Source organism: Micromys minutus, assembly GCF_963924665.1.
Source record: "Micromys minutus genome assembly, chromosome: 6".
In the NCBI taxonomy this organism is placed as follows: Eukaryota; Metazoa; Chordata; class Mammalia; order Rodentia; family Muridae; genus Micromys; species Micromys minutus.
The window spans coordinates 41,570,027-41,595,210 of record NC_137975.1 but is presented as its reverse complement, the minus strand read 5'-3'; the positions used below and the strand labels follow the sequence as shown (position 1 = coordinate 41,595,210).

General features: G+C 41.5%; 1 protein-coding gene across 1 annotated transcript; it reads right to left on the bottom strand.

The window, feature by feature from the left end:
- Positions 1-562: 562 nt before the first annotated feature.
- On the bottom strand, positions 563-24,709 carry ENKUR (enkurin, TRPC channel interacting protein; the record flags this gene model as incomplete). The annotated part of the gene is made up of 5 exons (XM_080918482.1): positions 563-736; positions 8,350-8,496; positions 12,882-13,105; positions 15,082-15,227; positions 24,633-24,709. The coding sequence occupies 5 exons, from the start codon at positions 24,707-24,709 to the stop codon at positions 563-565; spliced, it is 768 nt and encodes a 255-aa protein (XP_080774608.1).
- Positions 24,710-25,184: the final 475 nt, after the last annotated feature.

Genomic DNA, 25,184 nt, shown 5'->3' with positions numbered 1-25,184 from the left:
CTTCTCAATTTTTTTTCCTTTAAATAAACATTTGATCATGCTTAGTGCTGTGGCTACTGAAAAGATCTTGAGTTACAAATAATTACAAATAGCACTGGAACTTTTCTCATACACTTTAAATCGCTGGAGTTTGAAAGCAAGATACGTGGGAAACGCTTCAGAGTATCCGGGTGCCAGGGCCTGCCTGGCATGGTTTTTTGTATTCTCACGTCACCCAGGGAAGAAAACAGAACAAAAAAACAAACAACAAAACAAAGCAAAACCCTGAAATGCTAAATGTTTTTACTTTCCAAGGTCCAAACACATCCACAGCGGAGGATGGCTGACATTCTGGAATACAGACCCAGGCTGCAGCTTCCGACTTTAATGGTTTGTTTCTAAGCAGAACTGTGACAATGGAGGAGAAAGCTTTCTCTAGAACAAGCAAATGATTCAATTATTCTCTCAACACTGCCCACATTTTCTCTGAAAACTTTATTCTCTTCTTAGTCGTCTTTGAGAAGAGTGGGCTCAGTTTGGTGCGTGGGTTTTCTTTCCTTCTGGTTCTTCCTATACCGTTTGCTCACTCGTTAGCGATGTAGATGATCTTGTGCTTCTCAAGGACACCGATGTCGTGTTCCAGCTGCTTCATCTCCGTCTCCAGCTTCTGCTTGCGAATCTTCTTCGGTATGGAATCGATGAAGACAGAGAGGGACTGGAACTCTTTGTGCACCTCTTCCCAGTTCTTCTTCAGCCCCTGCGAAGGGTAAAGAGACCTTGACAAACCAGCACACCGCACAAGGAACCCACAACGAAACTGCCGGTAACCAAGAGCGAGAAGGCGCAGGCGGCTGTTGAAGGAACTTTGGGAATGATAAAGTGTCCGTCCTGGACTTGGCTACAGAAACAGAAAACAGGTACGGAAGCAGAGCCCTGCCCTCTGCCGTCTGCCCCCCAATGCTTTGGTAGAAATCAACAATCTGAAAATTGGTAGTCTCAAGTAAAAGTTGGTTTGGGAAATATTTTTCCATACATTTATTAGAAAAGTCTTGTCTGTCTAATTCATGTGTAGGTATGTGTGTGTGTGCTCGTGTATATTTGTGAGTGTGCCTGGGCATACATGTGCACGTGTCAGTGGAAGTTAGAAGACAATCTCACATATCATCTTTGCAGGCCTGGAACTCAGGAACTTAGGTTAACTGGCCATCAGTCCCGCCCACCGCTGCCCCTCCCCCACCGCTGCTAAGATCCCAGCACACCTGGCATTCTCATCTGGGTTCTGGGGTCAACCTCAGCCCCCCCCCCCCAGTCTCACCACCTCCTTGCTCAGAATTTTCTCTTTTATCCTTATTCTTCAACATGGAGATCACATCAAAAGCCCGACTTTTGAGTGACATATTCATATTTTATTTGGTAAATTGTTATTGTAAAAAAAAACACTCAAATTCAATTTTGCAATGACCTTTTTTGTATATGTTTTCAACACATTACAAAGACTAAATTATCTTCTATATAGTCAAGGGGTTCATACTTCCTGCTAATGTATTCTAGACATGGTTGGAATGTTATTAAATGTAGAACACATGCTAATTTAATAATGTACTTAATGTTTTATGGTCTCTGAAATCAACAAATTCACAGTGAAGGCTCTCTCAGGAGCTATAAATGCCATTTCCATCTCTTCCTGGTTACATTTCTCATTACAGTGCACCAGGGGGCGCCACTGACAGCATCGTCTTCAAGTAACTGAATTCATCCAGTGAAGCTTTACAATCTAGCACTTTCATTCATTGTGAGATCATAGATCATTTTATGTACACTCTTGTCTATAACTAACTCTACTCCTGGGCATGAGGGTGGAGACAAAAAGATATAGCAGGAGCTTTCAGATCAGCTAACCTGGCTAATTGGTAAGCTCCAGGTTCAGTGAGAGACCCTTTTCAAACAATATGGTAGACAGTGACAGAAGTCACCTCCACATTGACCCCTGACACACAGTATACATCCAGACACACAAAAAAAGTATACTGCATTTTAAGAGAGAAAGAGCTCTCTTTCGGGAGTGTTTCAGAAGTCCACAAAGAAAGCAAAAGGACACCCCAAAAGAGCCACATGAATAAGAGAAAGCCAAGCTGGGTTGTGTAGGCTGAAGAAACAGGTGCCACCCAGGCAACAGGGGTCCCACCATCTGGACAAGCCCAGAGCAGCATTCACAAGCTGTCCTTCCAGGGATAGATTTTGGTGAGGTAGTGAGAAATCCCATAGTGTCACTCTGGGCAACTACCAGGCAGCATCTTGAGCAAGAGCCTAGTAAAAACCAAGCCTACTTGAAGCGTGAGAACAGGCTTAGGAGCTTCAGTTTGGCCTGCGCAGCATCAGGGTGTGGGAAGTCTCTGAGGCAGAAGTAGAGAGTGGCAGACTAGATGCTGACAAGCCCAGGCTGTAGGGGACAGGGAAGTGCATGAGGAAGGATAGTCTGCCCTGGAGGCCAGAAACATCTCAGCAGAGAATATCCCTGTAGTCAGAAAGCTCTTAGTCTCATCAACCTCTGGACCACGATTACTGACCTGAACGCCCGTCTAGCCTCAGAAACCTGGTGTTCCAGGCATGGTCTGTATACCTAAGAGCTGCCTCCCTCCAACATGGCAGTTAGGGCTCAAGAGTTCTTGCAACTATGAAGACGGTTTCTGCTTGACCAGATCTCAGTGCTGTAGTTGTTTCTCACACAGACATTTGGGGGAGATCTTCGTAGCTGGGAGACACCTCCAGCTAGCCATTAGCCACCACAGGGATGTCTTCCAGGATGTATCTGAGGGCTGAGACAGTCCGGCCTGTAGGCTGAAAAGCTATGTGAGGCCAGCAGAGATTCCTGAGAAGGAGTAAAGCCACCAAAGTGAAGGCAGACCTGCTGATCATCTAGTTTCTCAGTATCAACTCAGCAGCAGGGCAAAGGTGGGAAAAGATGGGAGTCCAAGTTCAATTGATCCCGCCTCTACAAGACTCAGTCTCCAGTCTTCAGGGGCCTTGAAAGGCCAAAACGGTCCTTACGGAAAGAGCGATGCTGGAGGACTCACAATGTGTTACAGAGGCACTGTAACAAAAACAGCATGGTACTGGCTCAAAAGCAGATATGCCAACTGACAGAATAGAATAGAGCACCCAGAAATAAATCCACAGAAGTATAGCCACTTCATTCTTGACAAAGGTGTCAAAACACACATTGAAAGAGAGAGAGTCTCTTCAAAATATGGCACTGAGAAAATGGAATTTCTGAGTGCAGAAGAATGAAGCTACTCAGATCAGCTCAAAATGGATAGAGGGGTCTTAGGGTAAGATCCTAAGCTTTGGAAGGACTGAGGAGGATGATGGGAAATACTTGAGAACAGTAGGCAACAGAACAGCAACAACACTGGAAATGAGCCCAAAGATTGACAGATGGGATCACATGAAAATAAAGAGTTTCTCAGGGTCTGCAGAGGGCGCAGAGGTTAGATCATAGTGTGATTCCCACACGGCAGCTCATAACTATCTGTGGGGGATCCAACACCCTCTCTGTCTTCTGCAGGCACCAGGCATGTATGTGGTGTACATGCATGCAGGCAAAACACTGATACAGGTCAGATAAAACCAAAATGTCTAATAGGCTTCTTCAAAGCAAAGGAAATAATCCGCACAGTGAAGACAGCTTTCAGAACAGGGAACAAAAACAATCACAACTCATCCAACCCGGGCCATTGACTAACAAATAGTTCTCCAAAGAAGAAATACAGAAGATGGCTATTAGATAGCTGAAAAAAAATGTTTCGTATCTTCAGCTATCAGTGAAATTCAAATTAAAAGTGCTCAAGGTCCCCCGACTCACCCCTGGCAGAATGGCTGTCTTGGGAAGAGGATGTGGGGAAGGAAATTTTTATTTGCTGCTGGCAGGACTGTGAGCTGGTACTGCCTCTATGAAAATCATTCTAGAGGTTTCTCTAAAAGCAGAACTACTACATGACCCAGCTATATCACTCCTGCTTAGGTAGCAGCAGAACTCAGAGCCATTCTACTACAGAGATCTTTGCATTTCCACGTTTATTGCTGCACCACACATAGGAGCTAGGACAGGGAGCGATGGATAAGGAAGACAGCTATGTGTGTACAGCATGTACACCTTCAGCCTTAAACAAACAGGATCCTGAGGTTGTCAGGACTCGATAGCACTCAAAATTAGCTGTATTACGTGACATAAGGAGGCTCCTCAGGACAAATATCACATTTCCATGACAAAGAGAACATAGACACAAAAGTACATAAAAGTATGCATATGTGTATGTGCACTCGTGTTGCATGTGTGTTCACGTGCTAGTGTGTGTATGTGTGTCTGTGTGTGTCTAAATCATAGGACCAGGGAGGAGGCTTGACCTGGGGAGGGGACAGAGGAGCATATCTTAAGCAAGGCAGTAAAAGGAGAAGGTAATGGATCTATGTGACAAGAGAGCAGAAGGGAGGGTCAGGAGTGCAGAAAGGGACCAGCCAGAGCGGGCCGGAGAGTGGGAGGGGCCAGAGAGTGGGAGGGGCCAGTGGGAGAGGCGTGAATTCCATCGTGAGTCTTCTCACTATGTATGCCAGCTACAGACACTGGCTACAAACAGGGGAGGAAATAAAAAGGAGAGATCAGTAAGAGGGGGAGGAGACATGTGAAGGCCGTGTGGGATGGACATGATCAAGGCACATTAGGTGCATGTATAAATAATGTTGCAGTAATTCCCAGTAACTTGTATCAGTATTTTGCTAAGAAGAAACAGATTGGAAGTATCTTATCTTATATAATGATGACATCACAGTAAGCAGAAAGCTGTGGGGAACAAAGGCATTTCAGCGGTTTACTTCCGTAAGGCAAAGAGAAGACAGGGCACACTAAATAAGACACAGCAGTTAGGGAAATGGGACAGATTACCTGACCCCTTTCTCAGTCAGATTGAAGCAAAGATCTGGAATGTCGAAAGGTAGAAGCCGCAATTGCTGAACTTGAACTCGCTCAAGAGGGAGTCGGGTCAGAGAAGCCTTTAATAGCACAGGACATGTGTCCTGAAGAGAAGCCCTCAAAGAGACTCTGCTTCCCCTGGTCCTTCATTATGAAACCTCAATATGGTTCCACAGGGCACCACAGGGGTGCCTACTGCAGAGAGAAAAGGTACCCATTTATACACTTTCAAATATCAAAGGCGTTTCAAAAGAGTTGGGGAATATTTTCATATTACTTGTGGTCTCAGAAGCACATTTTCCCCTGTGGATTTCTTTTTGAAGGGTAGTTTGCTTTTAACTTGTAGAATGTACAACATTGTTTGGATAAAAGTTAACAGTTAAGGACGGAAGCTCAGTGTAATTTTGTGTCTTGTTGATGGAGCCTCTTTGCTGTTTTTAACTCTTTTTTTTTTTTGTTGTTTACTTTGTCTTACAAAATGGTCTTTTATCCATTGGAGCATAGAAATTTGTCCTTTTAATTATTTTCATTTTTCCTTCCCATGTTTTACTACTCAAATAATATTGTTAGTGATGTGTTAGCTTCAAATAGCAGTTCTAATCCATTAAACTTGCCTCCCCTTTCCTGTTTCTGGGTCCACTGGCTCCCAAACACTCTCCACCTTCCTACCCTGCCTTATGAGGCAGCTAGAGTGGGAGTTCCTGCTTTTTGCCCTTCTGTCCTCTGAGTATAAAGGAGCTCTGGAGGGAGGGACGAGAGACTGGGCCCCTGCCCCGCTCCTTCTACACTCCTGGACAAAGGTCTAGGTGTCTGTACTGTGAGGTCTTCCCGGCTCCTGATGCACTGAGAACAGGGTCAGTCCTTTGTTCCCACGGCCACTGCAGTCCTTATGTCTACAGATGGTGCTGAACTTCCCTGTCCCTGGTCTTGGAGGTCTCAGGGTCCTGCTGGTTCCCTTCAATGGACTTCACTTCTACCATTCCTTCTAAAACTCCCTTCAGAACCCCAGCTGAGCCTGCCTTCTATTTCCCCACCGGAGCCCAGACTCATCAAACTTCCCCTTTACCCATCTTGCCTGTGGTGGTGGGAAAACACCAGCCCAGGGGTTGTTAGATGTGACTGTAGTCCTGACTCACCAACTTGATGACATGGCCAAAGGCAAGTGTGCCAGTTCACAGGAGTAAGGGCTGTGTTTATCTTGTGTGTTAGACTCTTGCCCACAAACACATAGCTGTCATAGATTAAGGAATGGATGAATGCTCCGATGAGCCCGCTTATCATATTTGTATTTAATCTCCTCGTCTGTAGCATGAGCTCTTTGGAATCATTAGCTCAGACGGTCCCTTCCAGGTGCAGTGGGACTGTTAGTTGTATAAGGAAGAAGCTCAGGGCATATGTACAACCACTGAGTCACAAACTGTGTAGTTTTGAGCTGGAAGCAAGGCTTGTCAGTAGGGCCACAATTAGCCTTCTAACCTTGACGCTGTGCACTGGCTGGTGGGTGAGGCATTCTGTGAAGGGTTTACCATGTCTCCAGTGAAGCCCAGGAGGCCCTGGGGTGACCAGAAGAGGAAGGGAAAGAATGTTTCTCCAGTATGGCCAAAAGGCACAGGACAGAGGAGCCTTTGCAGTCTGAGAAAGGCCTTCCTGTTTCCATTTTTTTCAGCCTCACGCAGTCTTGCAGGTATGATGATCTGGCTTTTGCAGAGGGATGTGCTTTCTGAAGCCAAGTAATAATTGAAAAATAATGGTCTACAAGCCTTGCCCTCCCCCAAATGACCTGTAATTCCCCATTTCCTGCCTGTCATACAGACTCTATCAGGTCGCTCCTCAACAAAGAAGCCCCTGCTCTATAGTTCCCCTTGGTGTCTGGGAGCTTCTTACTCTGCAGCTCCACTTAAGAGCCAGATCTTTTGGTACCAAAAACTACCTTGGGATGTTCTTAAGCTTGAGATCCACACACCCACAACACACACACACACACACACACACACACATTCCTGTCTCTCTGGTGCATTATACAGATCACATCTCATCAAGCTAATTACAGCACTTACTGTGACAAAACTTGTGGTATCATCATGGCTCAGGCTAACATTGTGTAGAGAATAAATCTTTAGGGCTGGAGAGATGGCTCAGTGGTTAAGAGCACTGCCTGCTTTTCTGAAGGTTCTGAGTTCAAATCCCAGCAACTACATGGTGGCTCACAACCATCTATAATGAGATCTGAAGCCCTCTTCTGGTGTGTCTGAAGACAGTTACAGTGAACTTAAGATAAATAAATAAATAAATAAATAAATAAATAAATAAATAAATCTATGTTAAAAATTTTTCATTGGTACTTATGATGATATTCATTCAATGTTAAGAATCATAATGGCATATGGCCCATTTTCAACAGATATTAATAAGAAAAAGATTTTTTATGGGTGTGTATGTGTTGTATAGTATTTATAGTTAAGGGTATGAAGGTACTATGATGCCTGTAAGGGAGGTCAGAGGACAACCTCAGGCATTGGTCCTTCCTTGTTTGAGATAAGGTCTCCTTCATATGCCAGACTAGCTGGCCCATGAGCTTGTAGAGACTTTCCTGTCAATCAGTGCCTTCCGTGTTGGCGCAGGAACCCCAGGATTACAAACACGCACTACCACATTCCACAGTTTATGTGCCCACATTTGTCAAATGAGCTCTTAACTACAGAGCTATCTCTCCAAACATTTCCTCTTGTTTTAGGAAGTCACTGAATGCTGCCTTGCAGAAAGCTTTGGAAATAAATGTGAGAGAATCATTACACCCCCTCTCTGAGGGTCAGCATCATGGCAAGAGGGGGTAAGCAGGTGCTTAGTAACTGCTCTATGCAAATGACAGGGTACACACTCTGCTCGGCTCCTGATGCCTTTCACTTCAGATAGACCTCTTCCATTAAACCGCAATGGCAACATGTCATATGGCCCATTTATTCAAACTAGAGGAAACATATGTGAAACCTAATACCCATTCATTTAGTAATTTGTGTAGTTGAATTACCGAAATGAAAAAAAAAATCGCTTGGGGACAGCTTCAATTATTCTAGAGCTCCATCTAGTGAAAAGTAACTCCTTTATGAGTACTTTAAAAAATAAATTTAGTGAGTGAAAGTAACTATTTTCTCATTCTTTTAAAATACCAGTTTCTTGTAGGAGAAAGTGGGCTTCCTTACAATCTAAACTCACCAAATTTGAAACAAAATATTTTATAAATCTCTGTGGTATGTGTTGTTTTTCCCTTTCTCTTTCCAAAGAGTAAGCTTTACTTTGAGCACTTTTGCTAGAGCCCCAGGAGGCTGTTTTGAGGCAGTGGAAGCCCTGGCTTCAGTAGCTGGGCTGGTGGGGGGATGGAGACTTAGAGAGTCCCAGAGGCTCACCTGCAGAACCGCCTCCCTTTCCTCGTCAGACAGCCTCTTCATGGCTGCTTTCTTCAGGTTCTCCTGGATGTATCTGTCATACTCTTCCTGAGCTCTCCTCACATCCTCATTTCGCTTGCATATGTATTCCGGTGTGATGCCATAATCCTGGGAGGTTTCAGGGAAAAAAAACTAATCAGTTTCCTGTGAGCAGTCGTCTATGTGTGAGCATAGCAACTGAGAACTAGAGAGCAAGTAAGTTTATTGTCTTAAATATCGAAGAAAAAAGACCCAACAAACAAAAACTAGGCAAACTGGCAAAATTCAGCACCCCCCCACACCACTTCCAAAAGTTAGAGCTAGTTCATTCTGATCTCTTAAGATGCTGGACCAAAAGTCTAATAATCTGAATTCCATCCCCTGAACTCACGTGATGGAGGCAAAGAACTGATTTCTACAGGTTTTCCTCTCACCTTCACAAATGTGTATGTACTTGCACGGGCACACACGCACACATAATACAAATACACACACACACACACACACACACACACACACACACACACACACAAAGACGAGAGATCTTGTAGCGATTTGTTTTCTCTTCTATCACCACTGTGTATTCTTATACTCTAGAGGCTTTTTAGACAGAGTAGAAGAGGCTGGCCTCGAACTCTCCATGTAGATCAGACTGGCCACAGATTTATAGAGAGCCACTTGCCTCATATTCCTGAGTGCTAAGACTAATATCACCACGCCCAGAAAGTTTTACTTTTAGGGGTTGGCTTTTTCTGAGGCCATGGAGAAGGCTCAGTGGTTAGCAACCCTTGCTGTTCTTGCAGAAGACCTGAGTTCAGTTCCTAGCACTCACTCAGGTGGCTTAGAACCACCAGCACCTCCTGTTCCAAGGGGCCGGAAGTTCTCTTCTTGGAGGTACCTGCACTAGCGTACACATGGCCACAAGTGCATGTGCACATCTCAAAACAGTCCAAAATAAAAGTTGCCTTTTCTGTATTTTATGTAGTTCAGCTTTTACTTGAGTATCTCTGAGATCTCTCGATCTCTCGCTCTCTTATTTTAAATTTTTCATTTATGTAATCTGGTTAAATAAAAAAGACAAACCCTCATACACCATAAAAACAAGCTCTTAATGGACACAAGGCACAAAAACCTCAAGGGAAGTTTGACTCTGGCCTCTAAGTTTGATTTGGAAGGGCAAGCTGCCTGTTCGGGCTCCTGAGATGCTCACAGGGACGGAGGCCACTGGCTGTACGTCTTTCAGATTAGTGAATGTAGTGTTGTCACTGTCTAGAGGAACACAGCTTCTATGGGTTCAGTTTTCAAAACAGTGTTTGAGAACACAGTGAGTGCTAAGAGTAACAGTGAACAGGAAACAAGGTTTCTTTCCTCATAGGATTCTTATTCCTGGGTAGAGAGATCTGTAACATCAACGTCACAAGAGGAAAATGTAAGCACCTCTATCTGGCACTGGTGAGATGGCTGTGAAGTTAAAGAACACTGGCTGTGTTTGCAGAGGACCTGGGTTCAGTTCCAGCACCCACACTGTGGCTTACAACCATCTGTAAGTCCAGGTTCAGGGTTTCTAACAAGCTTTTATGGCTTTCCACAGGCACTGCTCACACACTTGATGAGTAGAGATACATGCAGGCAAAGTACACTTTAACATACTCAGGCAAAACACACATAAAAATAAATAAAATTAAACTATCTCTGTATCGAATACTTGCAGACTCCCCCTTTTCCCTGTTATTCTTCCCCAAGCAGCAGAGTGAACCAATGTGGTACATAGTATTTGCCCTGTGTCGGTTCTCTTAAGACCTCTAGAGATAAAATAGAATCCATAACAGGTTTTGTATGTTATACACATCCACTAAGCCATTCATCTGAAGGCCACAAGCATTTGTGGACTTTGGTACCCACAAGGCTGTCCTGTGATGCTGAGGAAGAAAAGCGCACTATAAAACGCATGATGCTCTGGGGAAAACAAGGGCTAAGGAGGGCAACGAAAGGAAGCAACTGAAGATAAAGAACCTCGGAGAGTTAACTCTGAGGAAGCAGCTGTGAGGGGTCTGGTAGTCATGGAAACAACTCACGATTATTTTCACAAAGTCATCTGCCTTCTGCATGTGAGCTGTGGCACATGCACACTGCCCCGCCCCGTAATAAAAGATATTTTTTAAATGTTAGATTATGTTTGGCATGTTATATTCAGGAAAGGGACCAGTGTAATACATTTTAGGAAAAACAAAAGCTGGCAAATAATCAAAAGCTGTAGTTATCTTTTGTGTTCCTACAAGCTCGGGGGCTGGAGACTGATGAATCTTGTCACTAATTGTTCTATTATGACGATTATCTATTCTGGCTCTTTTTTCAATTAGGTGCCAGACATTGTCAGGTACTTAGTACAATTAATGCCATTTAATGCTCCCTATACCCCTGTGGTTGATTTCATGGCATGTCACACATCCCAGAGTTAGCAAGCAGGGAGTCAGGATTTGAAATGCTAGCCCCCTGCTACTGTGCACACATCATAAACTTGTTCATCTTTCAGTTTGCCTCCACATTCCTAAGGCACAAATAGCATATTCATTTAGAACCAATGAGCAAGAGGGAGGGTCTATTTGTTTTTCTTCAAGTTTCATTCCCTTTATTATCTGATACTGAGTGTTGTTATTGTTGACTTGATATTAGCTAGGGCTATCTAGGAGGATAGAAGCTCAATGGAGAAAACGCCTTCACCAAATTCACATTGAAAACAAGTCTGTTTGGGCATTTCTTGATTAATGGTTGATGTGGAAGGGCCCAGCTCACTGTGGGTGGTGCCATCCGTGGGCTGGTGGTCCTGGGTTTTATATTTCTTTTTTTTAAAAAAGCATACTGAAGAAACTATGGGGAGCAAGCTAGTCAGCAGCACCCCTCCATGGCCTCTGCACCAGCTCCTGCCTCCCTGTTCCTGCGTTGAGTTCCTGCTCTGAGTTCCTTCTGTGATGGACTGTAAGTTATAAGATTAAATAAACCCTTTCCTCCCAATGTTGGTTTTGGTCGATCACTTAGAATAGCAATCGAAACCAAACTGAGACACGGCGACCTCCGCTATTTATCACAGATTTGTCTGTTTGTTTGGTTTCAGAGTTAACTCTGACTAGTGGAAAGGTGAACAAGTAAGTCTGTGAAGAGAGAGTCATCAAGAGAACAGTAAGAGTGTGAGCTGTTGTGGTTTAACACACACAGGTAGTAAGTGGGTCTGCAAGCTTCCTATTTCTGTGGTGGACGTAACACTTTTTTCAGCTAAAAGAAAAGTGCATTGACATAGAAAGCAGAAACAGAGCCAGGAGGACTGACAGCTTGTGAAGTCCTTGCTGTCCTAACAGATCAGTGGTGTGTTGGAAGTGACTTGAAGGAGCCAGGAGGCCACTTTTCCCAGTGATGAGGCAAGAACGGTGGAAGAAGTATTTGGAGAAGCCCTAGTGAGGCTCTCCACACATGGCCAATGCCCGGTACCAGCTGAGTTCTTCTGGAGGTGATCTTAGCCTGCTGGATGAGAACAGTTCCCAGAGAATGTGGCCTGGAGCCTGTTTTCACTTCTGCACTCATGGGTGGTATGCAGGACATCACTGGGCTACCTAGACTCATTCCTCACTTTCGGAGTTCCCCCTCCCTCCCTTCCTCTCTCCTCACCTCTCTTCCCTCCTTCCCTCCCCTCTTTTCCCTTTCCCTCTTATCTGCTTTTCCTCCCCCCTCCCATTCCTTGAGCTCTCTCTTTCTTTCTTCTATCTTCTATTCCTTTTCAATTTCTGGCCACAAGTAACTTTTGTTTGTTGTTAATATTTAGGACTTTGCAGTTGATTTTAGCATGTGTTCACACACACTTTTATGCTCTATAAAGTATATAAAAACAGGATAAGATTTCTGGATTTGCCTTTGTAAGTTTTTTTGATTTAAAAAAAAAAACTTCTTTTTCTAATTATTAACTACTAGCTTACTAGTTTTCCTAATTTAATTTTTATATAATGTCTAGCAAATGCAATCTTGTCCCTCCCCGATGAACACCTTTCCAGGTAGAAATAAATGACCCAAGCCATTAATCCCTTTATAGTGATTTCCTCAAACTCAAATCACTCAAATTGGCTTTTACTCAAATAGTAGCATGAGTTACTTCAGAGAGATTGACAGCACAGGTGGCTCTGAAGCTCAGTTCTCACCCCACTCCCATGGAGCTGAGGTGAATGACTGCATCTCAAGACCGCCTGAACGGGCCGTTCCTCCAGATTTACAGTAGTGCCCGCCTTTAATGACATTTCTACTGCACACTGAGAGTTATTTTTTTAGAGACTGCTATAGTTATTACGTACATTAGTAACTAAAATAGAGGAAGACAGCATTCATGCTTCGAAAGTGAGCCACACACAGACACAGAGCGATGGGAATGAGAAGTCTTGTCTGTCCAGGGAGCACACTATCTATCTCAGAGACTAGGTGCTCTCTGCAGAACTTCGGAATCTCAAATCTCGTACTGACAACAAAAGGGCTACCTTTTTGTTGATGTACTTGGGGAATAGACCTGAGGTTTCAAGGTCATGCTTATCTCCAGTTCTTTTGTCAACATAAATTGGCTTGGGCTTTTTGGCCACGCCCATGATGACATCAGCTGCATTTGTGTTTATGAAGTTTTTTCCACTCTGTATTCCCATGACTGGATGATCAGTCCTCAAGGGCACTGCAGGCTTCTTAGGAGAACACCTATTAAACTTTTTTTCTGTTAAACATAACATTTCATTGTTAATGTTCAAAAATAAACATTACTGCTCACTACTACTTGGGACATCCAAATATGTACCACTGGTCTTGAGGTCATTACAATATATATAAATACTTAAAGTGAAAAAAATCCTATGTATCTAAAAATTTATTGATTTATCTACATCAAATAAATATGCATTGCTTTTCATTTGTCAATTATATTTCTATAAAAGTACTTAATTAGAAAAATGTAATTAATCAAAATACAAAATTAAGCACAATGTAACCAATTTGATGTTGAACAACAGTATAAAAGTAAGCGAGTCATAACAAATAGATCACTACTACATTTTTGATGGCTATCACAAAGGCTACACAACCTATATTCAATTTTACCACTTAAAATAAGCTTATTAAAACCATAGGTATTTTCAGCACTCTTTCAGTATTAACCAGAATTATTTTTAAAGAGAAAATGATAACAAAGCCCTTGAACAAATTAATAAAACTTTTCATTGAAAGCCCAATGGATATTTTCACAGACACTATAATTATTACAGTGAATAATTACTATGCACTCAATGCACATTCTAACGAGTAACAGGTTACCAATATGACCCCAATTGCCTATTCCTTTCTTCCTAGTGTGTCCCACTATTCTATGGGAGCAATCACCCGGCTTTTTCCTCTATTCCTGTTTTATACACACTTCATGAGAGCAGATGAAATAGTTTTGCCTAACAGTCTTTTCCGTTCAACAATTCCAGTCAGGATTTTCAATATTATCACATTAACATGGCTTGTCTATTCTAAACTGTAAAACAATTGAAGTTTATTCCTAAGAACAACCACTCCCTTGTCTTACTCCAATATCAATTGTACAATAATTACTGTGGCCTGAGTTTATTCGCCTCTGCACTAGGGGACTCTGTGTAGTGATATTCTGTGGTGTTCACAAGAGAAGACTGCTCAGACAGGGTTTAACCAATGGAAAGACTTTCTTAGCTGGCCTGTGGTAACACTGGGTGTTTGGGACCCCAGTGGAGCTCCAAGCCTTTCTTAGGGTGGGCTTTTAATCATAAAAATCATGTTCTAGGTTGGCATTCCTCCATTGAGAAGAACAGTTAGCCAGAAGCAAAACTAAAGGAGCCAAAGAAGCAGGGTGAGCATGTTAAAAGACTGTCCAAGAACTACAGACTTGGATGGATCAGGCCTTTGTTTTAATATTGGCTGGTAGTAATATCTACATGCTGAGTTGTGTGGCCTGAAGGAAACTTATACAATGGAGTCAGTCATACGAGGTCTGGGGACCTGTTATAGATGAGCTTAAAGCACTTCTATTTTCAGGGGAAAAAAAAAACAACCCTATAATTATTGTTAAAGTCTGTGGGTTGGATTACCCTCTTTGTCAGGCTAATTTCTGTTCCTCCAGAATTCACATATTAAATCTATAGATACAGTCCTCAGAGTATGAATGTTATTTGAGGGTAAGATCTTTTAAGGTTGTTTAGATAAATAGACATTATTACAATGGTTGCAAATTCAAGTTAGACTTCGGTCCAACTGGTAATAACCACTGTAGTTTTTGCCTCTTAGAAAAAAGTCTGGAGACAAAGTGAGGGGCAACCTTGCCCATCAATCAGACACTATACCTGGGGTGCTAACCCTTTTTATAAATGCTTAGTATTAAAGATACAAGCCAGGGTACGGATGCTGAAGCATGTGGCATTGGGGGAGGGGCCTCTTTGGAAAGGTCGAGAAATAACTGGATGTTTGAGCCACCAAAAGTCTGTACGGAGCCAAGTTATCACCGGCCACTACATTTACTTTCTATTTTTACCTCTACCTTCACCAAGTCTCCCAAGCCCCAGTCACTGTTAGGTAAAGTTGCTCTTGCCTATGTATAGTCACTGTTCATTGATAGTAACATAACAGTAGCTAAATTACCTGCCAACAATCCTAATATTTAAAACAGTAAGTGATTTAACCTACTAGGAGGTAGTGTTTTTTCCTTGGAATGTTTCTTTAGGAAATCCTTTGGGGAAGGCACCTCTACTTTTGCAGGCCCCATGGTTTTCATTGCAGTTTTGAATTTCTTCATGTCATCTTTTACAGTGGCTCTAAATAGTGACGTATATCTGAAATTAAAAAAAAATATTTAATTGTAGCGTTTCTATTTCTAGTGCAAAATACTTAAAAGATTTAAAAACAGGCACAAAATTCTGCTTTCTGTATGTCTATACTGATAATAGAGTGGGCATCCACCACACTTACACAGGCTGGGCAGAGGTATTCATTTATCTCTCTATCATCCTCTGGCTGTCACTAGCATCAGCTGGGATGTCTCCTCTTCCACTGCTGATCTTAGTGATGGGTATGTTTCCTACCCGAAAGCCCCAGTAAGTCTTGCTAGCTGTGTAATCATCTTCGAAATGAATCCAAATTTCATTGTTTTTCCTGATGGTCACTTCTTGCTTCATTTCAACGCTTTCCTCATGATTCTTTGGCATTTATTCCCCTTTATTAAGGTGTGATTTGCTTTTTTAAAATAAGTTTTTTGAGGTATAATTCTAACCAAATAGATTTGGTTTTAACCTTTTGAGACCTTCTGGGTGTTTAGAGCTATAGATTTTCCTCTAAGCATTGCCTTGGCTGCAACCCAAATATTTTGAAAGGAGATCTTCCACCAGGCTTGGGGCACACATGTCCTTGATTCCAGCACTTGCAAGACAGAGGCAGGCAGATCTGTGAGTCCCGGGATGGCCAGAGCCACACTGTTTCCCGGGGGTGTGGTGGGGAAGGCGGGATGTTTCATTTTCATGCTACCTCAGATACATTTTATAGTGCCTTCATTTACAAGTGTGCTTTTTTGCTCAGTTTTCATGGATTCAGAGTTTCCAATTATCTTTTAAGCTGATTTCTAACTTGGAAAATACACCTTGTATGACTTCAGTCCTTAAAAATAATTACGGACACTTCTGTGTACTCTGGAGAGGTTGGAGCCTGAGATTCACAGAGCACAGTAGATTCTTGACTAAAGAATAGTCCTCCCTGTCTCCGGGGAAGTCATCCTCTTCTCCCCAGCACATAGCTTGACAAGGGACACACATGGTGTGGTAAGGAAGGGGGTAGCTGTCTGTGCTAGTCAGATCACTGAATCAACCTGTTTTTGTCCTTGATATCTTTCTTTTTAGAGAGATTTTCTCATAGACTACATAGAAATTTTAGCCAAGCACGAACACTTTTATGTTGTATGTTTGTGTCACTTAACTTTAATGTGCTTTTTGGGCTATATTTATGGGTTGGTAAGATGGATCAACAGGTTAAGGAGTTTGTCAAGAAGCCTAGGGACCTGTGTTTGATCCTTGGGACTGTAGGCAGAGAGACAGAGACAACGACTCCAGAGACTTAAAGGAAGGCATCATGCCCAATGTATGTCTTTAGCTTGCCAATACTGTATTCTCTTTTCTGGTCTTTTTTCTCCATGTTTCATTTTGTGTTGTTGCTACTGTGTTCTCAGATCCCCATTTGTAATTGTGTCTTCAGATTCCCGTTGGTTTCTGTGTCTTCAGATTCCCGGTTTTCTTCATGAGTGGCTTCGCTCACCTAGTGTGTTGTTTTCACTTCGGACATGGTTTTCTTTGCAGCTAGAAGACAGACTTGTAACTTCTTTCCCCTTTCATTTCTGTCTGTATCTTAACCTTACATCTTTCCACCTCTTTGACTGTGATGTTAAAACAGCTGTTTTAAATGCCACTGTCTAGCATTTTTATATTTGTGTCATTTCTAGATATTCATACAGACCACTTCTTTTAGGTTATAACTTTTATTTTCCTGGTTTTTTTTGAATGCCTGTTCATTTCTGTTGTTTTGATTTTGAGACAGGGTTTCTCTGTTTAGCCCTGGCAATCCTGGAACTCACTTTGTTGACCAGGCTGGCCTCCAACTCTCCAACTCAATGATTCCCCTTGCCTCTCTGCTTCTCAAATATGGGGATTAAAGGCATGTACCACCACGCCTGACTTGCCTGTACTATTGTGACTTTTTTAGTGTTAATTCCTGACTTTTGTCTTTTTTATTTTTAAAAAATTGTTTTACCATTTCTTTAGTTTGATTCTAGAATGCAGTTATCATAGTCCAAAAAATCGGTCATCTTTAAGGCTAGATGTGAAGTCCTCGGCTTGCGAGCTTTGTCTTCAATTCTGCCCGATTCTGTGGGTTAAGGAGACCTCACCCCTCTGGCTGGTGAGCGGCTGAACTACAGCACCATGAGGTTATTTTTGTGGTGTTGCATTTCGTCACACATATGCACTATCAGTCAATGAGCTCAAGATCTCTGTCCCTCTTTGGACAGTTCTCTCCTCTGGTGCACTGTTCTGTGAATGCTAGCTACTTTGTCTTTCTAGCTCCTAATGGTCTCCTTAACTCTTGGATAATCAAGGGCTTTGTTTCCTTTCTTTGGACTTTGGCCAGGAAGCTGTCCCCAGAGTGTCTGTCAGGGCAACTGCTTCAATCCTTTCCCCTTGCTCAGGAAGGACTGACTGCTGTCCCCTGTCCGGTGTTTGGAAACCTTTATTCCATGTGTTTCTTTCTGGTGTCCTGGCTGTTTCTAATGAGAGAATAAATCCAACCCTTTTTGGAAGCATATGTTTGTTGTTGTTGTTTGTAAAGTATTTAAAATTTGGTTTCTTAAAAAAATTGATTTATTTTTGTAGAATGATTTAGATATGCTTTAGAATGATTCAATAGCTTTAGAAAATTCTAAGGACCTGATGTTGACATTATTAAAATTCTATGTATAATATCTACCTAAATATAAATATATCAAATGTTTGTACTCAAAGTATAGCTATCTTAGGGACATGGAATTTGGGGTGAGCTGTTTTCTTCCTGATCTGTCCCTAATTTGAGGTTTTAATTTTTGACAGTCTCATACTTGCATTAAATTCACTCTGCTCAGACTTCGTTCCCCACCCAGTCATCCTGCCTCTACCGGCTTATCTTCTCTGCTTATGTAGATACTCAGACGTGTGCAAAGACAAACTGTCTGCTTCAGGACCTTTCCTCAACCATGAACTCAGAAGCTGGGAACGTTACAGAAATGCAAGAGTCATAGACAACTTTCAAAGTGCTCTTCAAGCCAAGCCTGGGCCTTAAAGCTTCTGAGGAAGTTGGCAGAGATGTGACATCCTTTGGTGTGAAATAGAGTGTGTTTATAACCACCTCCTTTTTAGTTTGGAAATTTGTGATTCAATACATTTTGTGTGTATATTAATTGAAAAACACTCATTGTTTAGACAAAACTCTGATATTTTAGTCAAGAATGAACAATTTTTGTTCCAAAGCAGTTACAAATGATCAATGATCAATGACCTCAGCTCCCTTACTTTTTATCTTACCAGTCGGTTCTCCTGTATGAATGCAGTGCATGTTTGTCTACATGAATTGCAGCTCTAATTGTTGTTGTCATTTTTAATTCCTTTTTATCTTAGTAAATGTCATCAAAATGCTTAACTTTGCTTATATCCATAATTAATTCTTTCAGTTTTTGAAATTTATAATTACATCATTTCTCCCTCCTTTTGCAAATTCATGGATTCTTTCACATTACTTGTTGTTATATAGCTATGTGTACCTGTATGTGTGCAGCTTTATTTCTTAAATATAATGTGATACTTTTTTATGTCGGTATATAGAAAGCTTATTTTCCCACATAGCTACATTCCACTGGAGTTTTGAAACTGTGCAGCTTCTTTATAAAGATGTGGCAAGTATATGTCTTAAAAGATTTGTTTATTTATTTTATGTATGTGAGTACACTGTTGCTGTTTTCAGACACACCAGAAAAGGCCAGAGAATCCCATTACAGATGGTTGTGAACCACCATGTGGTTTCTGGGAATTGAACTCAGGACCTCTGGAAGAGCAGCTAGTGCTCCTAATGGCTGAGCCATCTCTCCAGCTCTGTAGCAGGTAATTTTATCAGATAACTGGATCTGTTTTCTTCTTATTTTAAATTGGGCTAAAGATAACTTATTTTGAAACTAAAATTGTCATCTTCAATTAACATATTGTAACTATTTTTTGCCAATGAGCACAACATTTTAATCCATTTTATAACATATTAAAAGGATATACAAAGAAGCAATATTGCTCAAATGTGCTGATAATTTGAAAGGACTTCAGATTTTCCTTGTATTGAATGAGAGATCTAAGAAACTACACTATGTGCGTGTGCATGTGTTTGTGTGTGTGTGAGTGTGTGTATATGTGTGTGAATGTATGTGTATGTGTGTGCACACGCAGGCTTGTGCTTTCAATTTTAGATTAATATGACCTCTGGAGCTTGAGCTGGGTTAGAAAGTCCTCCAAATTAAGTCTTGAGAATTTTACATTTAGTTAAATACTACATAAATTCACTCATATTGAAATGATTTTTCAATTCATCCTGTTGACTATATAGGGTAATTAAGTTTTCAGAAATAGATGAAATTTTACTCCCAGAGTGGTTAGTTGTCACTGTTGTACCCTGTACTTAGTTTATAGCCAGTAATTCAGGTATGTGTCATTCAGTGTAATTATGGTCTTCAGCTATTGAGGGAAAATACGGTACATTTCAATACTGTCAATATACTCATTTGGATTTCTGCTTGTGGATACAGGGCTAGTGCCCCATATTGAAATAATGGTAGTATAGATACATCGGGCTAAACAACATACGTCATTAAGATTAATTTTCCTTTTGTCTTCTTTTTTCTTTTAAAAATGACTATTAGAAAACTTACGTATTTCATTTCTAATGGACAGTGTGGGCCTAAATACCAGAAAAATCGGTCCAATTAAACTGGAGAACAATACTTTCATTCAGACTGCTTTCATTAAGCTATGCTGGCACTGGAGAGTAATATCAGAGAAATGAAACATGGCACGTTCTCTATGAGACTGATACCAACCCTGGTTCTCCTCCCACACTGTGTTCTCTCTCCAAGAACCATGAGAAGGTATTTATGGTTCCCTATAAAGAGCATCATATTGCTGCTCAACTATGACTTAACTTTTGACCATGACATTGTGACTCAGACATTTCTTCCTTTGTGGATGACTGCTGGTAGCTCGAAGGCAAATCTGAGTGAGACAGATTCGAGACTTCCGAGCACATAGTCACGTACTACATGCCCTTGTCATGCCACCTTACTTTTCTGTCGCTGTTTTTGTTTTCTCTGCCACTCTCGTCATAACATATCTTGTTGCACAAGCAGAGAACAGCACTCGAATACTGAACAGTATCTGATGCATAATAAGTTATCAGGAACCAAAGGTGACCGCTCCACTGAAGCCAAGGCACGTCTCTAGTGTCTTTCTGTTATTTGGGCAGTTGCAAGCAGATAGCACATTGGACCTTGCAGTCAGTGTCTGCTCTTGTCTTTCTCACCTGCCTCACCTAAAACAATGCCAATCATCTGATAGAGTTCCCATGGCAATGAATAGGGATGGAGGAAAGCAGTACAGTGCCCAGAGCACCAGACCCGCTAGTGAGCTGGATATGACTGCGTGGGTACAATCAGTTGCCACTGTTTCTGTTGGCTGTATATTCGGTTAACTTTTGAAACTAAATCAATTTAGCACTGTTCTTCCAGAGTCCTGGGTAAAATAAAAATGCAGTCTTATGCCCTCTGGTGTATCTAATTTAGACTGACCTAAATTCCTAACATCTTAAAATGGCTTCTCTTATCACAATATGTGATACAGAGTTGTTTGCCTAGAATGGTAAACCTTGTTCTGCAATGGAATACTGTCCTGAACAGGTTGGCTTATCTACAGATTTCCACGGCAGCTAATTCCAACTGGTAGTGTTGGCACATTTCCTCTCCCCAGTGGTTTGTACATAGAATGCCAGCGAGGAGTGCCCACAGTTCTGACGGTATGTTATCTGCAGAAGTGTGGGTGACTTGGATCAAACATGTCAGCTGCCATTTTCCTTGCTGTCAAAACTCTCTCTGCACATTATGTCTTTCTCTTCATGTGGCAGAGAGCAAAAACTAATATATTTCCTCGCAGTTAGTCAGCATTTTAATATTTCTATTTCTGTTCAACAAGAAGACTGTTTCCTGTGAGGTATGGTACATCATGGTTGGGATCAGTTAGTAACCAGTCTCTGCCAGTGCTTCAGAGCTCTGACACCTCCCCAGAAACTCGGATCAGAATTCAAGGACGCAAGCGGGACTTGTACCTTTAAATGTTTTCTTGTTATTAAGCATCTTAGTGAGAAGACTGGGGAGGAGGTTCGTAGTAATGTGATGAGGAAACACGGTGAAATGTTTTATTATGCTTTGAAAAAGCAACAACAAATCAGTAGCTTGTATGTGTGGCATCTTCTCAACACCACCTTTGTTGCTGACAGGGAAACTGACTTCACCTAACAGGGTTATTTAGGGAACCCCTTTTATTCCTTTTCTTCTTCTTCTTTTTTTTTTTTTTTTTAGAAATTTTTGTAGCCATTTTTGTAATTATTTCTTAGGAATAAACCAAAGAATTTACACTGTCACTCTAGCATGTGCAAGAGTACTGGGGCACAGACACATAACAGGTGCCAAATGAATCAATGAATCCCTTCTAAAACAAACTTCTCAGGTGTATTAAAGCTCTTTACTGCTTAGCAGAATGCAGACCTAATAAACTATCTTAACACCCAAACTCAGTATTCCACAGAAGGCAGTTTCTTTCAGTGTGCTACAGAGAGAAAGAAGTTTATCTTTGAAAGTACATAGGAATATCGGACCAAAAGTTGACTCATCCACAATTTATGTGAGCACTGCAAACCCCACAAGTGTGTCAGCATTTACATCCCTTCCCAAAGGTGACCCACCGACAAGCAATAGAAGTTCAGTATCTCAATTGCTCTGATATAAGCTATGGAGTCACCTGGGGCTAAGATGGAAGGAGTTACACTTTGCTGTTACTACTCCATGTCATAAAAAATGGACCATTCCATTGAGACAGAACCTCGGAATGTCTACTTCACTTATTTTAAAATCAGTAAATGAGTGCAAATTGATTGCACACCTCCACCATAATAACTGGTAAATCTTGATTTTTCTTTTTAGTTTAGAGAATTTTTTGTTTGATTGTTTAGTTTTAGAGATGGGGGTCTTTCTTTGTAGCCCATGTGAGTCTTGAACTCAGAATCTCCCCTCAGCATCCTGGGTGCTGCAATAGGCATGGGTACCTGAGTGCTGGTTATCGACTGTGGCATTCATAAGTCAAAAGACAATAAGGTAAGTAGTAAAAAATGCCAACTCCTAGGAAAAACGAGACCACGCTCTTCTCTCAGATTTCAGTAGAGTTTACAGAATAGCTATATGTCAGAGTGCCTGGGACATGTATTTTGTAGTTTCCTTTTTGAGATTTGGAGATTTTTCAGAGGTCTAACAAATACTTAGGAATTCCCTTCTTAAGTACTGCCTGTGTACATTTATCTTTGTTTTGTAAAATAAAGTTGTTTAAAAAAAAAGAATAAAAGGAGAAAGACTGAGAGACAGAGAGAGCTGGAGACTTTGACTACTTACCCTAATTAGAAATGGTTGGATAAGATTTGCATTTTACTCTGAGCAGTCCTCAGATATTCCTTTCAGTACTTTAAGCTTTATACCTCATCAGGCTTTGCCTTAAACTAATTTCTGGAGCCAAAATAAATAAATAAATAAATAAATAAATAAATAAATAAATAAATAAATAAATAAAACAGCAAAAAAAAAAAAAAAAAAAAAAAAAAAAAAAAAAGTACTGCCTGATTACCCAGCTATAACACTCTTGGCCACATACCTAAAAAAAGTTCCAAAATCTAACAAGGACACATGCTCAACCATGTTATAGCAGCCTTATTTATAATAGTCAGAAGCTGGAAAGAACCCAGATGTCCTTCAATAGAGGAATGGATACAGAAATTGTGGTACATTTACACAATGGAGTACTGCTCAGCTATTGAAAACGATGACTTCATGAAATTCCTGGGCAAATGGATGGAACTAGAAGCTATCATCCTGAGTGAGGTAACCCAGTCACAAAGGAACACTCATGGTATGTACTCACTGATAAGAGGATACTAGCCCCAAAAGCTCGGAATACCCAAGAAACCATCCACAGAACTTATGAAGTTCAAAGAGAAGAAAGTCCAGAATGCGGATGCCTCAGTCCTTCTTTAGAAGGGAGAACAAAACAATCATGGGAGGAAATGATGGGACAAATAGAGGAGCAGGGATTGGAGAAACGATTACCCAGAGACTGCCTCACCTGGGGATCCAATCCATATGCAGCCACTAAACACATACAATATTGTAGATGCCAAGAAGTGCTTTCTGGCAGGAGCCTGATGTAGATGCCTTCTCAGTGGCTCTGCCAGAGCCATACTGATACCCCTGAGGATGCTTGCAGCTAACCACCGGACTAAACACAGGGACCCCAATGAAGGAGCTAGAGAAAGGACTGAAGAAGCTGAAAGGGTCTACAATCTCATTGGAAGAACAAAATTATCAACTAACCAAACCCTCCACAGCTCCCAGGGACTAAAACACCAACCAATGAGTTTGAAAGGAGAGGCCTCAGGTACATATGCAGCAGAGAATAGCATTCTCTGGCATCAGTGGAAGGAGAGGCCTTTGTTCCAGTGAAGGCTTGTTTTCCCAGTGTAGGGGAATGCCAATGTGTTGAGGTGGGAGAGGGGGGTTGGGAGGGGAAGCACCTTCATGGAGGCAATGGGAGGGGAGGGGGGATGGAATTGTGAGAAAAGGATAACACCTGAAATGTAAATACAGAGAATATCCAATTAAAAAAGAAGAATAATTTTTTTCACTGCTCAGCGGTTAAGAATACTGACTGCTCTTCCAGAGGTCCTGAGTTCACTTTCCAGCAACCACATGGTGGCTCACAACCATCTGTAATGAATCTGATGCCCTAATTCTCATGTATCTGAAGACAGCTACAGTGAACTTATATATAATAAATAAATCTTAAAAAAAGAATTTCCTTCAATTACATATTTTGGAATCTCTGTCCAACCAACCATATCCTTTCAATTAAACTACAAGATCTGAAAAGAATCCTAGACAAACTTTGTAATACATCGTCTTTGTTTAACCAGTTGAAATACTGAGGCCTAGAAACAAATGAGAATTCAATTTAGACACAAATTACGGGAGGCAAAAGAGTGCAAGAGTCAAATTCAACATTGGGTTCCTAAAATTAAACATCCGATTTCCTAAAACGGGCTGACAAAATAGATTTTTTCCCTCCTTCAACGACATGGAATTTCACACTATTCACACCACCTAAAACCGAGTCAATAATTGCATATTAGCGTCTGACAGCACTCAGCTCACCACCCCCCCGTGAATTATGAAACGCTATTTAGACTTATCCACCAGTTCCTAAGAAGTTGCCACCCAAGGTTAATTTTTAAAGTCCTGTGATATGCAAGCGCGGTAAATCCTTAAAAAGAAGTTAGCAATCATCCTCTGCGCTGGTCATCGCTTTTGCTTACCCACATACCTAGGATGCTGGGGTGGCTCCTTCAAGTCACTGGGTATGAGGTTATAAATACTCTCAGAAGTGAAGGGTGGGTCCATGGCCACCAAGGAATTCCTTAAAAACTACTCCGCTTTTGACTCACTTTACCACTGTCTCTACTCCCTCTCTCACCGTCTTTTCCTATTCTTGCTCTCTTATCAAGGAACTAAAATCTATTTTTTTTTTTTTCGTATAATTTCCCCTTGACTCTTTTGTAGCAGTCCCTTTTCAGGAAGAAAATATTCTCCTGGGACTGCTGAGCGTTGTTGACCGCGTGGTTACTAAGGAGACGGTTGCTAAGAGACGGGGCGGGGCAAACGGGCTTATTCTGATTCTTTTTTTGTAACCTCTTCTCCGGTCTGAGAAAAACGTAAGGATGAAGACGTTCCTGCATCTTTGGAAAAGATGAAATGAAAACATTGCCTGTCCCACCCCCAAACAGTTTGCTTTTTTCCTTGGTGCATCTGGAAAGAAAAAATTTCTACAATAGGGAGCACGGCAGAGGCGCAGGCGTCACACAATAGTCCAATACGC